The 16730-nt window shown below is 40.0% G+C and overlaps 1 protein-coding gene across 5 annotated transcripts in view; it reads left to right on the top strand.

Annotated features, from left to right (window-relative positions):
• SNTG2 (syntrophin gamma 2) overlaps positions 1-16730 on the top strand; it is a 327759-nt gene that overhangs the window by 222126 nt on the left and 88903 nt on the right. For all 5 annotated transcript variants that reach the window (XM_087437204.1, XM_087437201.1, XM_087437202.1 and 2 more), the window contains exons 10-11: positions 2021-2150; positions 3873-3911. In XM_087437204.1, coding sequence (XP_087293330.1) covers positions 2021-2150; positions 3873-3911 — 169 coding nt within the window. The remainder of the gene's footprint in view (positions 1-2020; positions 2151-3872; positions 3912-16730) is intronic.

Genomic DNA, 16730 nt, shown 5'->3' with positions numbered 1-16730 from the left:
CCCCCACCTGGGCTTTATTGTTATTTGTTCGCTTGTCATTTAGTGACTGGGTGGATTGTTTTAGTGAGGTCTCTCCCCTGCCCTCCCCCTCAGGAGTGTTGAGCCTCTGATGGTGGGCTCATGGAGGTGCAGTTGGGGTGTGCCCGCAGCCACCCTGGGATGATGGTGGTGTTTGACAGGATCCCTTTGTCTCCTTCCCTGACCAGCCAGCTGCTAAACATCACTAATTTCCAGCTGATCAGTCTGTTGTTTTCAACAATGCTTTGTGGCGTAAATGGCTCTACAGAGTAATCCAGTCAAATCTGGGTTCCCTTGAAGAAATAGCTCCTGGGGTCAGTGTTTGAGATTTGTTCTGACACCAGGAGAACTCCTTCCAACTGCCTGATTCCCAGATTTTCTCCTGAAAACTAGCCGGCTAACAGTTTAGCCCGTATTCATTCAATCTGTGGATCTCCTTCCACTTGCCTTTCGTCACGACTCCCACTGTTTTTGAGTGTGCCAGTAACCCTGAACTTCTCCGTGCTCTATTGCACTTTGGAAATAGATCAGGAATTATAGGTTTTATGGCCTATTTTCTCCCAGGTAAAGTCTCTGAGCCAGGACTCTGGAGCAGGGATGGGGACACCCTTGTCTGTAAATGAACCTCATGTTCTGATGGAAGCAATGGTAATCAAGGTGGGAATGATGTCTAGTCAGGGGAATCTGCTTATGAAAAGAGAGAAGGATTGTTTAATCGAAGGAACTCTGGTCTAGTAGATTCAGCTCAAGAACATGCAGAACTGCTTTATAATGTCTCTGGTTCCTTCTCCTTCGATTGTATCCTTCTCCCTGCTTAACAAAAGCATGATTAAACTCACCTCTGAAAGATTATTAAAACATAATTTAGTGTGGACCTTGTTTTTAAAAAAGTATGTTTGATTTGTTTTGTCATTTTTTTATCCTTTCATTTATGTGCTTAAGGACGTGAAGGTATAGGCTACATGGATTGATATGCATTGTTTTCTTAAGAAAGAATGAACAGAAGTGTAAATGATATTCCTTTTGTGTAATGGTTGTATTAGTCCTCTTGGGCTGCCATAGCAAAATACCACAGACTGGGGGGCTTAAACAACAGAAATTTATTTTCTCACGGTTCTGGAGGCCAGAAGTCCAAGACCAAGGTTCAGTTTCTGGTCAGAGCCGACAGCCGCCCTCTCACTGCGTCCTCACATGGTGGAGAGAGCTCTCTGGTGTCTCTTATAAGGCGCTAGTCCTGCTGGATCAGGGCCCGACCCTCTGACCTCACTTAACCTTAATTCTTTTCTTAGAGGCTGCATCTCCAAACACATCCACACTGGGGATTAGGGCTTCAACATATGAATTTGGGGGACAAAATTCAGTCCATAACAATAGTTATGTGTAAATTATCTTTGAAAAAAAGACTTTGCAAGATAGAGAAGAACTACTAAATTAGAAACAATTATTTTGCTTTTATGAATCGTTTGTCATGGTAGCGTTTGTGGCAAGGTGGTTTTCTTGGAAAAAAGGAAGGAGAACCAACTTCAAAAATAAGTGTGTGGTCGTAAAATACCATCAATGCTGAGCAATGATGATGCTTGACTTGCCCCCTCGTCGTTGTGTCAAGAGCTTTAAATACAAAATAAATGGTCTTGAAAGTATTATTACTAAGGACCCCATAAAAAAATAACTCCTAAATTTCTATAAAAGTGAGTTATTTCCTATATGAATTGCCTTTCGTATTTTTATTGAATTAGAAATAGCTATTTAATGAGAGATTTCAAAGTTTTGAACTTAATTTCAGTAAACCTATGGAAACGGGTTAGTTATATGACGGTTGTCTGTTGTGTTTCCCTGTGGTAACCAACAGATCGATCCTGGGCAAAGCTGGAGAGAGGCCCTTACTGGGGGCATGTGGGCGTGAGGTTTGAGGACAACGTTGGTCCTGTGCCCCGCTCCCTGTGGTGAGGAAACGGATCTGAGGGGCCTCCTTGCACAGTGTCGCTGTCTCCTCTTCCTGCAGGTCCAGTACATTCGAGGTGCTGGCCCTGGACGGGGTCAGCACGGGAATCCTTCAGTTTTACACCGCCCAGGAGAGCGTCGACTGGCTAAGAGCAGTGTCAGCAAACATCAGAGATCTGACGCTACAAAACGTGAGCACAGAGACATCGCGGCTTACTGCTCTTGCTCTGTAGTCTGCGAAAATAACTGAGATATTTTGTTATTTATGATTAACACTAAAATGATTGGTTTTAATGTTAAACAGAAGAGTATTGTACCTTTATTTTCAACATACCAAATCTCTGACTGAGAAAAGTTAAACATTAAGTCATCTAGATGTTTCCTAATATAAGACTGTGGGATAAATCAAACATTTGGAAAGCTTACAGCTAGTTCTCTCCCCTCTCTCCCTCCCTCTCTCCCTCCCTCCCTGTCCTTTCCTCTCTCTCTTCCTTTCCAGGCATAAACACAGAAATATTTGTGTGCATATTATCTTATATGTACTTCATCCAAATGCATCGATGTAATGTGGCATTTTCATTTGGGGAACCTAATGGGGTTAAAGATGTAATTCCCCGAAACATTATGAAAACTTATAAAGAGGCACATCCAATCAAAAATATTACATCTCAGATTTTCACTGCAGGCCTCCAGGAAAGAAAAAGTGCTCTTTCTCCTTGAGCGATCTGTTTCATGTTCAAAGTCAATAGGAAATTAAAAAGAAAAAAAAAAAAAGAATAAAAAGAGATGGGGTGGGAGTAAAAAATCAATAAAGTAATAAGTTCCCTAAAGCAACCGCTGTCTGTGGCACTAACTTAAGAGCCACAGCTGTGGGAAGGCAAGGAAGGATTCACCCTTGGCCACAGGTGGCCTTTGACCAGTTTTCTTGTTCTTATTCCCTCCAGTTGACTTGCCCCTTGACCGTGTTTGCATCTCATCCCTGCTTACCAGCTGGTGACAGGAAGAGCCCTGGGGTCTTTGGCTCACACTGTGCAGCCAGCCACCATTCCCCACCCCGCTGGCCCTCTTCTTCCATGTGCCTACCGTGGTCCTTGTCCTGGAGGCTGCTAAACGGAGGGTGACTGAGCACGTTAAAATATTCAGGGAAGCAGCAGTGTGTTAGATTTCTATTCTACAAACCTCGAAGGTTTGCTTGCTTTCTGCAATTACATAAGGAGATACCAGACCCTCTCTAAGATCTTAGTTTTCAAACTTGACATTTTGAATTCCAAAAGTATCTGGATGGACAAAATGAAAAGAAAACAAACAAACAAGTGATGGTAGATTGATATTTGCAGAAATGCCTGTGACAATGAGAGCCCTTCCGTTCTAGACTATCCTCACACATGCTGGCTAGCAGGCAGAGCAGAGAGAAGGATGCTCAAACACTTTAGAACCAGAACTGTGGATTTGAATCGACTTTCCAACTGTGTAGTCTTGGGCATGTTACCTTTCTGGACCACCATTTCCTCACTCGTAAAATTTTGGAAAATAATATCTACCTTGCAGGATTGCTGGGAGAATTAAGCGAAGAAACAGTTGTGAAAGCTATAATTACCCAAGATTGTGAAGAGCAGAAATCTTTTTCCTCACTTTTCTCAGATGTTGAAATTTAAGCATCTACTCGTCCCATAGCTTCACTTCATAAAGTGCTGATATTTGAAAAATAATAATTTAAGTATGCTAATATTGTTTTTTCTATTACATTTGTATTTACTCTGGTTTCATTTTCAGGTAAGAAATGAATCATAAAATAAATTTATTCCCAAGGACGCTTCCTGTGGCTAATTAATTTCAGTTTTCAGTTAGACAGGTTGAAAAATTATGGCTTTAATATGCTTGTCGTGATCACTCCTGTTTCCCTCTCTCTGCAGATGAAAATGGCAAACAAATGCTGTTCTCCTTGTGACCAGGTAGGATTTGTGCTTTTCGTGTCCACCATGTAACAAATCTCCAAAAGTAGCCTCTTTCTGTTTTTGAAATTTGATTTGGAAATTTTGATAGGAAGATATTAGCACACCAGACTGAAGTTGGGGGTCCTGGCCCTCAGTGTTAACTCCATAAAACTACTCATTTGTCATGGAAATAGTATAAGAGGGGTTGTTCTGGTCTCCTGGGTGTGCCACATTATAAACGAGTTATCTATCAGCAGTTATGTTTTACAAGGAAACAGGATTAAACAATAATGTAGACATGATTGTTTAAGCTGAAAGGGGTTTTATAAAGGAGACGCGCTGTGTAATTAGAATCTTAAGCATCCTGTAATTTTCTTAGATAAATTCCTCACTTGGAAAGCTTCGCTCTTGGGAGGGCTTTGACCCAGCAGCTATTATTGCAGGTGGGCAGGGCCCCATCACCCCAACACAGGCAGTGTGTTCCCCTCGAGGCTGCGTTCTTACATTGACTCAGATTCACCAGAATAGCTACCTCTTCAGGAACCCTCAGCTCGCTCCTTCTCAGAGCAAAGGCCAACTTTCATTACGCCCGACTTCTTAATTCAGGGACTGCTCATTTCCTGGGTCTGTAAGTAATTAGGAATCATGACCTGTTAATAATCAAGTAGTTTGAGTATCAGGTAAGTAAACTTTGAAGCCACTGTGTTGTTCTTCTCTTTCCTTTCCCATAAAGTCGTAATTTAACCTATAATGCAAGTACAAACTTTTTTTACTTATAGCTCATTGGCTTTCTGATTATATCTTTCATAGGTTTGAGGAAGTATGCATTGTAGCCTCAAGTTAAAAAAACCAAAAAGAGTGTGTTCAGTTTGCTTTAAATAGTGCTTATAAACACTCTTTAAATAGTGCTCACTGATTATGAATTCAAAGTGAGGATATTCAGGAGAATAAGTCTCTGCCAATCAAATTTTATTGAAAAAGATAAGAAATTAGGGCCATGTTTTAAATTAAACCCCTCTAGTCAACATTTTTAAATTAGAAAAGAAACTCTAAGAAAAGTTACTGTAAATGTAACTTTTATTTCGTGTAATATTTTTCTAAATTTATGATCAACTATTTTTGTTTCACATAGTTAAATGAGGGCAGTTAGCTATTTAATGAGTAATAATTCCGTAAATGTCTTCAAATTAATATAGGATTAATTTCATATCCTTATACATAAAATACTAGTTTCCTGCTGTACTTTGTATTTCTAAAGCAGAGGTTTCTCATAGACTTTTTCCCTGAGGACATACCTCTCCATATCCACACAAAAAGCGTGTCTTCCCTGGATTTATTGACCAAGGCTGGTGGGAGAGTAGACAAAATCTGTCTCCACAGGAATTTACCATTTTGAAATTGGGCTTCTACTGGTACAATCAAATTGGCAAAGTGGCCCATGAGAGTCTTTTTGTGGTACATGGAGCTTCATCGAGACCACAGGGGGAAGTGGCTCCGGGTGGTGCTCCTCATGTCAGCTTCTGCTCGTCCATAGTGGGGAAATGGTTCTCCCCTGTGACCTGTGACTAGGCAGACAGGTCACTCGTGGTCAGTTCCATACAGTGCAAATGTGAGTGCCCGCCCTGTGGAGAGCATGCCTCATGACGTGGAGCCTTCACAGGACTTGACCCTAATGGATTTGGAGGAGGACCTTGGGTTTGTGTGGCGGAACTTGAATCACCTGGCGTGTTGGGAAATCAAACTTGCTTTGTTTCACTTTTAAATTTAACTCTTCTTTATTCTCATGTCACAAGAGAGAATCATGAAATAAGGGTCAGAGAAACTTAAAATTGAGGGGCAGATCTCTCACTTCAGGGAACATTAAATGAATCATGGTTCAAAGACCTCCGAGGCAGTGGGGTCATCTTGCTTTTGTTCTGTCTTAGTTAAATTTTGTCATGTAGTCAACTTGTTTGTGTGGAGTCTATCTTGGTAGCCTTACTTGACTAAAACCTGGATTCTAATCCCAACTAACCCCTTCTCTGATGGTATAATTTGGACAAATTAACATCTGAGCCCCAGTTTCTTCATCTATAAAATAAGAAAGCTGTAATGGGTCATTTCAAGTCTTTTTTTTAACCTTAAAATTTCTAGTATTACTTTGAATTTTCTTGGGAGCTTGAATTAGTTTATTTAGAAAGAAATATGAGATGAGCCTCCCTATGTAGGATTATTAAAGAACGCACCCCTGACATGTCTTGATGTGCTTTTGGTAGAGGATTATTTTACATTTTCTCCAAATCTAAACATTTTGTATGTATTATAGGAGTTTAGTTTTATGATGTTGGGCCCTTTAAAAACAGGAAGGAATTTTTTTTCTCATTCTGAACAATTAATTCTTGATTTTGGTATGTAGCAAAGAAATATTATTCGAATAAATATGAAAAAAATAAAAATATTTGACAACCACTGAAATTGGCCAGCAACAACAAAAAGAAGAATTAGAAGGGTAATACAAAAGGCATGGATTATAGACTTGTAGACTCATATCTGGTAAATAGCATGACTATGTAATTTGTCATCCAAACTGGGGCACTTCTTTCTGGGATAAAGACCAACCTAAAAGCAACACTAAGACAACAGGCATAAATTTAGAATTGTCTCAGGCAAACCAGAACATATGCTCACCCTGCCAAAATAGAAGTAATTCTGTACATTTCCAAAATAAATTTCATCTGGAAAACCTGAATTAAAGGCAAATATGGATGCCTTAATCACTAAATCGGAAAGAAACCTAAATAGCTCAGGTAATTCTGGCTTTTTCTATGTAAAGGAAAAGACCGGCTAAACAGTTATCATCTGAAAGATGCTTAACTAATTATCTTGACTCATCCAAGTGAAAAAAAAAAAGAAAAAGGGCTTTCCTATAGAAATGGCATCAGAAAAGATAAATGAAAATATGCTCCTTTATTAAAATGGTTATGTCCTCTTAATTTAATTACGGTGATACAATCAGGTAGCTGTTCATAAAATTATAATATAGGTTTCTTGGAACATGTAGTAAGTCATTACAAAATTCATAATGTAAAAGATAAAATTAGCTTCCCTTAAAATTATTTATGAACTGCGTATACCTAAAAAAGATTCATAATGCAGCCAATGTTTCCAATAATAGCTAAGCTATAACTTATTTCTTTGCTAATTAATCTGAGCAGAATTAAATTACATATGGAATTTAATTAAATTCACATCCAGTTTATAGACATTTCAGATTATTAACAGTTGGTACATCACCATCTTTGTCAGAAAAGGAGATCCTCATCCACTTCTCAATATATAATTCCTGTTGAATGCTTTGCCCAGCACTGTATTAACCAGATACGAGAAGAAAAAACAACAACAACAAAAAATTGCCCCAGCCCTGGAGGAGGAAGGCAGCAGAGTTAGAGGAGAGGATGGAGAAAACAGAGTGCTCGGTCCACGGCTTCCCGAAGCTTGTTCTCAAATTCCACAGCCAGTACCTGGGGCTCCAGAGAAATTGAGTCACTCTCATGCTGAGTGGGAATTAGACGTAAATCCATCTCTCGGCGAGTTCTCCTCACTGAAAGGATGCTTGGTACTACTCTGCTGGAGAAAGAATCCCAGGTCTCCATGTCAGCTGGAATTGACTCTTTCTACTTTGTACTTACCCTTGATCGATCTATCTATCTATCTATCTATCATCTATCATCTATCTATCTATATTTATATGTCTGTGGATATTACAACCCTGTCTTAAGTTCCTACATATCGAGTTCCATTTCATCATTCATCCCCTGTGAAATCTAAATTGCAGGATATGAGTAAGTAGTTCATGAAAAGAACGAGGAGGATGGGGGAGACTTGGCAGCTTTTGAATATATGATTTAAAAAATAAAGGAAAAACCCAGCAAGGTGTGTCCTCCCCCACAGCAAAAGCATAGCTGTAACCACCCCCCACACCACATATGAGTCTAATCAGACATAAAGCTGAAGGCTGCATTGTTAGGAGTTCCCACCAGAGGAAATACTGGTTTTACAGGTTTGAGGGACCTCCTCACATGGCTAGAGACCTGCCAAGGGTGTCTTGTCTCCATTCCTTAGTGTTTTCTTTTGGATTGTCATTATTTCCTATCCCCACCAGCCCTCTCTAACTCAGCAGTATGAAAAAGATCTTGGTTAGTGTTATGAGAGGTTCGGGGATTTGATCAGAGATGTAAAAGAAACTTTCCACTCCAAACAAATGGACTGAAGGTATATTTTATTGTATAGAGGATAGTAAAGGAGATAGTCTGCAAACAGATCCAAATAGGTCAAATATTAAGAGGGAAAAACACCAGCTCGATTGGAAAGGGAAACACCAGATCAACTGAGATAGTGGCAGATTCGAATAGGTCATATAATAAGAGGGAAAAACATCAGATCGATTGGAAAGGGAAACACCAGATCGACTGAAGGGAAATGACACAAATCAACCAGAAAGAGAAACACCAAGTTGACCAAAAAGAGAACACATCAGATCGGTTACTCACAACATCCATGCCCCACTGCTGGGATAGTCCCTTCAATTGACACGGCTGGGCAGGAATCACACGTCCTGGCCAAGGTGTCCCTTCCACAGGTGAGACTGTCACCAGGCCTCAGTTTCCAGTAGTTTATATAAGCAGTTACAGAGTTTACAGAGCAAGCATTCAGTGTTCCCATGCACAAGTGGTTATCAGTGGCATACGTGCACTGAGCCTCCTGGCTATTGTCCCAGCCCGGCAGTTGTGTACGTGCACTGTTTTCCCTGGTTATTGTCCCAGCCCACCACAGAAGGCCAGTCTGCCGCAGGCCATGATGCCCAAAGGACCTTGAAATTCTTACAAATTGCAGCTATCTCCGTGGGATAGAGGCCAGTTCCCAGGAAAAAGGCCAGTTCCCACCACACAGAAAGCAGCTTTATATTTCTGTGTGTGCTGGTGGCTGTAGGTTAATAGAGCGGCCAAACATGGCTGTACTCATGTTAAGACAGTTAGATCCTTGGTAACAATTATGGTATCAAAGCAGATTTTTATGCTTGCTGCTGACTTAAGGCTTGCAATAATTTAAAATTTAAACAATTTCCTGTGTTATCTAGAAATTCCAGTTCCACGCTTTGATGCTAATCATTAAAAAAAAGGTCTTCTGCTCAGCCATGCTGATAAATACAATAAGTATAGCTTCCCTGCTGTAATTCTGTAACTGCTCATAAAGATACGGCTAGTGAACAGATGAAGAGTCACACACTCCTTTCCAGAAATAGAGAACAGGCATTCTCTGCCCATCCTGAGGATGGAGGGTAGGTTACAGATAAAGAGCGTGTGGGCTCATGTGGACCCAGAGGGAAGCGCTGTAGGGGCACCGAGAATAGACTCCAGAAGTCCTGCTTCACATGAGAGGACCTGCTGTTCACGTGGCGGCCTGTGTGGGGCAGAGTAATGTCCCCCCCTGCTTCATGTGCTCCTCCGGGAGACCTGCGCGGGGCGCTGTATCACTGCCATTCAGAAGAGAAGGACGTGAACACCTGCGTTAGAACTGATGTTTACAATTAATCCTACCATAAATAAACTATACAGATCATTACACTCATGCAGTATTGAGCGTGAATTCAGTAACTACCCATTGAATTCATGTCAATTTTAGAAACATCAAGGATCTGCTAAATTTGCAAGAGAAAATGAAATGTTTCTTATCCAAAATATACGAAGAACTCTTAAAACTCAATGGTAAGAAAACAAACGAGCCAATTAAATAAAACATTTTTTAACAATAGAAATTGAGCACATCTTATGATTTAAAGCAGTATTAATGCTAGTGTTATACCAATAAAAGTGTATATGGGGGCCAGCCCGGTGGCGCAAGCGGTTAAGTGCGCACATTCCGCTGCGGCGGCCTGGGGTTCGCCGGTTCGGATCCCGGGTGCGCACCAACGCACCGCTTGTTAAGCCATGCTGTGGTGGCGTCCCATATAAAGTAGAGGAAGATGGGCATGGATGTTAGCCCAGGGCCAGTCTTCCTCAGCAAAAAAGAGGAGGATTGGCATTGGATGTTAGCTCAGGGCTGGTCCTCCTCACAAAAAAAAAAAAAAAAAAAAAAAAAAAGTGTATATGTATGATCCAACTGGACAAAAATGGAAAAAGTCAATGAGAAATTTTTAAGTAATCTGTGTATTTGGTTTCAAGTCCACAAGACATTCAAGGAGTGGATTATATTGAGTGGTTTGCACAGAGTCGTGATGCCATCTGAACAGCCTGTTACTTGCCTCCTAGCACTCCGTGAGGGGGCTTCCTATGGTGCAGCATCAAATCCTCACAAGCATCATGTGAGGTAATTCTAGTCCCATTTTATGAGGTAAAACAGAAACATAGAAATGTAATGTGTGTCAAAGGACATGTATGAAATAAAACTGTCTTGTCTACTAATAATAACAGTCGATGGGTGACATTAGCATCATGGTGGAGTGAGCTCTCCCTGTAGACTCTGCCCCAAGATACAATGAAAAGGACCTTCTTGTACCAACAGAGGACATTCACACCACACAAAAGACGTCTGAGAGACCCACACAGCCATGCCTCTGAAGGTGGAGGAGCTGGACCCCCCGGAGGGAGTGGAAGGAGGTGAGGGGATCTCCTCTCCTTCCCCGACAGCAGCCCTGAGCTCCAGACCGCACATGCTCTGAGAGGAGAGGGGGCAAGGGCAGCCCTCTGCAGGAACACCTTGGCTCTCCGCGTTCCCTCACGGCCCATGGGAAAGCCCCACACAGGGGCGACTAAGCTATTATGGGAGTGTCTTCATCAAGCTAGCACCCCAGGAGAGCAGACAGCAAGGGCAGAGCAAGAAGGTCCCGGGATTGTGCAGGCAAAAGAAAGCGCCCTCCCCTGCTCAGCACTCCAGCTCGGCCGGTTGGCCAGAGAGCCCGCGCATATGGTAGCAAAGCAGCTGAGAGTGAGCACGCAGGGTAGCGGCAGGCTCAGAATACGCGACTCCTGACCCCCACCCAGTGGCGGCAGGTGGAAGCTGCGGCCAGGTGCTATCACTGTGTGGGAGCACAAATCCATGTGTCAAACAGTATGAAAAAATATACTGAATCTCCAGACCGGAAGGAAAGTGACAAGCACCCAGAAATCTATCCTGAAGGCACAGAAATGTATAATCTAAGTGACAGAGAATTCAAAATAGCTATCATAAAAAAAACTCAACAAGTTACAAGAAAATAGACAGTTCAATGAAATAAGGAACTTCTTCATGAAAGAGATTGAAACTGTAAAGCAAAACAAATCAGAAATGTTGGAAATGAAAACACAATGGATGAGATAAAGAAAAATCTGGACTCCCTGAATAACAGAGCTGGTATTATGGAGTAGAGGGTCAGCAGTCTGGAGAACAGAAATATAGATATGCTTCAGATGGAGGAGGAGAGAGAACTAAGACTAAAAGTAAATGAAGAAATTCTCTGAGAAATATCCAACTCAATTAGGAAATGCAACATAAGGATTATAGGTATTCCAGAGGGAGGAGAGAAGGAGAAGGGGGCAGAAAGCTTGTTCAAAGAAATAATAGCTGAGAACTTCCCAGATCTGGGGAGGGAGCTGGAAATACAAGTGAAAGAAGCCAATAGATCTCTTAACTATATCAATATAAAAAGTCCTTCTCCAAGGCATATAGTAGTAAAGCTGGCAAAAGTCAATGACAAAAAATATTAAGGGCAGCAAGGCAGAAGAAAAAAACTTACAAAGTAACCTCTATCAGGCTTTCAGGAGATTTCTCAGTAGAACCCTTACAGGCGAGGAGAGAGTGGAATGATATACACAAAATTCTGAAAGACAAAAACTTACAGCCAAGAATACTCTGTCCAGCAAAAGTATCCTTCAGATATGATGGAGAAATAAAAACTTGCCCAGATAAACAAAAGCTAAGAGAGTTCATCACCATAAGACCCCCCCCAGGAATGCTCAAGAAGGCCCTCATACCTAAAAAAAAAAAACAAAGGTGTTACAAAGCCTTGAGCAAGGAGATAAGTAGGTAGACAAAATCAGAAAATTGCAGCCCTCTATCAGAACAGGTTAGCAAACAATTATAACATTAAAGATAAAGGGAATGAAAACACCAAAAGTAAATATAATCTTGTCATTTTAACCAAAAACTCACAACACAAGATGGAATAAGTTGTGACAGTAATAACTTAGAAGGGGATAGGGAGAGGGATGGAATCAGCTTAGTCTAAGGAAATAAGAAGCTATCAGAAAATGGAATATCTCATCTATGACATTTTTTATACAAACCTCATGGTAACCACTAAAAAACTAATCAGAACAGAGACACACATGATAAATAAAGAGAAAACTAAGAAAATTGTCATAGAGAACTACCAAACTGAATTGGTAGTCTGAAATACATGGGGCGAGAAACAAAAGAAATGCAGAAGAACCAGAAAATGAGCGATAAAATAGCAGCAGTAAGCCCTCATACATCAATAATCACTTTAAATGTAAATGGATTGAATTCTCCAATCAAAAGACACAGAGCGGTGGGATGGATTAAAAAACAAGACCCAGAGGCCCGCCCGGTGGTGTAAGCGGTTAAGTGCTTGCACTCTGCTGCGGTGGTCCAGGGTTCACTGGTTAGGATCCTGGGCACACACCGACGCACCGCTTGTCAAGCCATGCTGTGGCGGGTCCCATATAAAGTAGAGGAAGATGGGCATGGATGCTAGACCCGGGCCAGTCTTCCTCAGCAAAAACAGGAGGATTGGCAGATGTTAGCTCAGGGCCGATCTTCCTCCCCTCCAAAAAAAACAAAACAAGACCCAACAATATGCTGCTTCTAGGAAACAAATCTCAGCTCTAAATACAAACACAGGCTCAGAGTGAAGGGATGGAAGATGATACTCTAAGCTAATGGCAAACAAAAGAAAGCATGTGTTGCCATATTTATATCAGACAAAGTAGACTTCAAGATAAAACAGGTAATGAGAGACAAAAAGGGGCAGTATATAATGATAAAAGGGATTTTCCATCAAGAGGACATAATACTTATGAATATATATGCACCCAACACAGGAGCACCAAAGTACATAAAGCAACTATTAACAAACCTAAAAGGAGATATTAACTAAACAACACAATAATAGTAGGAGACCTTAGCACCCCACTTACATCAATGGATAGATCATCCAGACAGAAAGTCAACAAGAAAATAGTAGATTTAAATGAAAAACTAGACCAGATGGACTTAATAGATATATATAGAATACTACATCCAAAAACAGCAGAATACACATTCTTCTCAAGTGCACATGGAACCTTATCAAGATAGACCATATGTTGGGAAACAAGGCAAGGCTCAATAAATTTAAGAAGATTGAAATCATATCAAGCATCATTTCCAACCATAATGCTATGAAACTAGAAATCAACTACTAGAAAAAAGCTGGGAAAGTGACAGAGATGTGGTGACTAAACAACTTGCTACTGAACAACCAATGGATCATTGAAGAAATTAAAGGAGAAATAAAAAAATATCTAGAGACAAATGAAGATATACCATACCAATTCATATGGGATGCAGCAAAAGTAGTCCTAAGAGGGAAAGTCATAGCAATATAGGCCCACCTTAACAAACAAGAAAAATCTCAAATAAGCAATTTCAAACTACACTACACCTAACAGAATTAGAAAAAGAAAAAATAAGCCCAAAATCAGCAGAAGGAGAGAAATGATAAAAATTAGAGCAGAAGTAAATGAATTGAAACCAGAAAAACAGTAGAAAGGATCAATGAAACTAAGAGCTAGTTCTTTGAGAAGATAAACAAAATTGTCAAACCCTTAGCAAGACTCACTAAGAAAAAAAGAGAGAAGGCTCAATTAAATAAAATTAGAAATGAAAGAGTAGAAATTACAACGGATACCACAGAAATACAAAGGATTATAAGAGAATACAATGAGAAACTATATGCCAACAAATTGGACAATCTAGAAGAAATGGATAAATTCTTAGACTCAAATCCTCCCAAAACTGAATCAAGAAGAAATAGAGGATCTGAATATACCAATCACAAGTAAAGAGATTGAAACAATAATCAAAAACCTCCCAAAAAATAAAAATCCAGGACCAGATGGCTTCTCTGGAGAATTCTACCAAACATTCAAAGAAGACTATTCCAAAAAGTTGAGAAAGATGGAACACTTCCTAACACATTCTACAAGGCCCAACATCACCCTGATACCAAAGCCAGACAAGGACAACACAAAGAAGGAAAATTACAGGCCAATATCGCTGATGAACATAGATGCAAAAATCCTCAAGAAAATATTGGCAAACCAAATACAGCAATACATTAAAAAGGTCATATACAATGATCAAGTGGGATTTATACCGAGGACATAGGGATGGTTCAACATCCACAAATCAATTACTGTGATACAGCACATTAACAAAACTAGGAATAAAAACCACATAATCATCTCAAAAATAGATGCAGAGAAAGCATTTGACAAGATACAACATCCATTTATGATAAAAAAAAAAAACTCCCAATAAAATGGGTATAGAAGGAAAGTACCTCAAAATAGTAAAAGCCATATATGACAAACCCACAGCCAACATCATACTCAACAGGGAAAAACTGAAAGCCATCCCTCTGAGAACAGGAAGAAGACAAGGGTGCCCACTCTTGCCACTCTTATTCAACATAGTACTGGAGGTTTTGGACAGAGTGATTAGGCAAGAAAAAGAAATAAAAGGAATCCAAATACGCAGTGAAGAAGTGAAACTCTCGCTGTTTTCAGATGACATGATTTTGTATATAGAAAACCCTAAAGAATCCATCAGAAAATTATTAGAAATAATCAACAACTACAGCAAAGTTGCAGGGTACAAAATGAACTTACAAAAATCAATTGCATTTCTATACACTAATAATGAACTGACAGAAAGAGAACTCAAGAATACAATCCCATTTACAATCGCGAGGAAAAGAATAAAATATCTAGGAATAAATTTTAACCAAGGAAGTGAAAGACCTATACAATTAAAATTATGACATTATTGAATGAAATCAATGATGACATAAAGAAATGTAAAGATATTCCATGCACATGGATTGGAAGAATAAACATAATTAAAATGTCCATGCTACCTAAAGCAATCTACAGATTCAATGTAATCCCAATCAGAATCCCAATGACATTCTTCATAGAAATAGAACAACGAATCCTAAAATTCATATGGGCAACAAAAGACCCTGGATGTTGGAGAGGATGTGGAGAAAAGGGAACCAACATACTCTGCTGGTGGGAGTGCAAACTGGTGCAGCCTCTATGGAAAACAGTATGGAGATTTCTCAAGAAGTTAAAAATAGAAATACCCTATGACCCAGCTATCCCACTACTGGGTATTTTTGCAAAGAACTTGAAATCAATAATTCTAAGAGACTTAAGGCATCCCTGTGTTCATTGCAGCATTATTCGCGATAGCCAAGAAGTGGAAGCAACCCAAGTGCCCATCGACTGAAGATTAGATAAAGAAGATGTGGTGTATATATATATACACAATGGAATATTACTCAGCCATAAAAAAAGACAAATTTGTCCCATTCACAACAACATGGATGGACCTTGAGGGTATTATTTTAAGTGAAATAAGCCAAAGACAAAGACAAACACTGTATGATTTCACTCATACGTGGAAGATAAACTAACGCACAGACAGAGAGAACAGTTTAGTGGTTACCAGGGGGAAGGGAGTTGGGGGTGGGCACAAAGGGTGGAGGGGTGAGTTTATGTGGTGACTGACAAATAATAATGTACAACTAAGATTTCATAATATTATAAGCTATTATGACCTCAATTAAAAAAACTGTCTATTATAATGTTAACATCTTATCACATTGATGTGGTTCCTAAGTCTTCCTGCTCGACTGTAAGGAACTTACGAGTCCATGAACCAGTGAAATACTTGGGTTACTTTAAAAAGCTCTGTATATCTAGGACGGCCTGATAAGACGAATTACAACTTTGAAAGCATTAGATTATTTGTATTCAACATCAGACCAGGATAATGTTGACTGTGTAGCTATGCCTCCACTCTCCATAGAACCACACTCCTGCATGTTTTTCCATCACTAGGAACCCTGCTTGTGGAAGTCTGATTTTTGTACAATTTCATCTGGGTCCTTGACCTAGGAAGTCTCTCGCTAGACCTAAGAGTGAAAGCTGTCAGTGATTTCTGAAGTAACAACTGGAGACGGGAATGATCTGCCTTGAGCCCGAGCTAGCTATCCTGGCACTCACTCAGTTTCCATCAAGGGCGCTTCAGGGAGCACCAGGGTGGCTCATACCTGAAGGATGCCCCACCTTGAAACAGCTCATGGGATAGTTTGATTTCATAAAGTGGTTGGCATGTTTATGATAATTTATATTTAATTTTGTTTAAATGTGCAAGTTGTTTTAAATATTTACTCCATAAAAATGTTAATTATTGGGCCGGCCCGGTGGCTTAGCGGTTAAGTGCTTGCGCTCTGCTGCTGGTGGCCCGGGTTCAGATCCCGGGCACACACCAATGTACCGCTTCTCTGGCCATGCTGAGGCTGCGTCCCACATACAGCAACTAGAAGGATGTGCAACTATGACATACAACTATCTACTGGGGCTTTGGGGGAAAAAATAAATAAATAAATAAAATTATTTAAAAAAAATGTTAATTATTTGGTTTTTCTTAAAGTGGCAAAATAAGGAAATGAGAAAATTAATATGAAATTACTCTTACCACTTACTACAAAATATATGTTACATTAAAATTTTAGGTAAGACACAGGGATTT

The sequence above is a fragment of the Ceratotherium simum genome, chromosome 11 (assembly GCF_057802395.1).
Source record: "Ceratotherium simum simum isolate JZ-2026a chromosome 11, ASM5780239v1, whole genome shotgun sequence".
Classification (NCBI taxonomy): Eukaryota; Metazoa; Chordata; class Mammalia; order Perissodactyla; family Rhinocerotidae; genus Ceratotherium; species Ceratotherium simum.
Note: the sequence above shows the minus strand (reverse complement) of the source record. Positions and strands in the feature narration are given on the sequence as shown.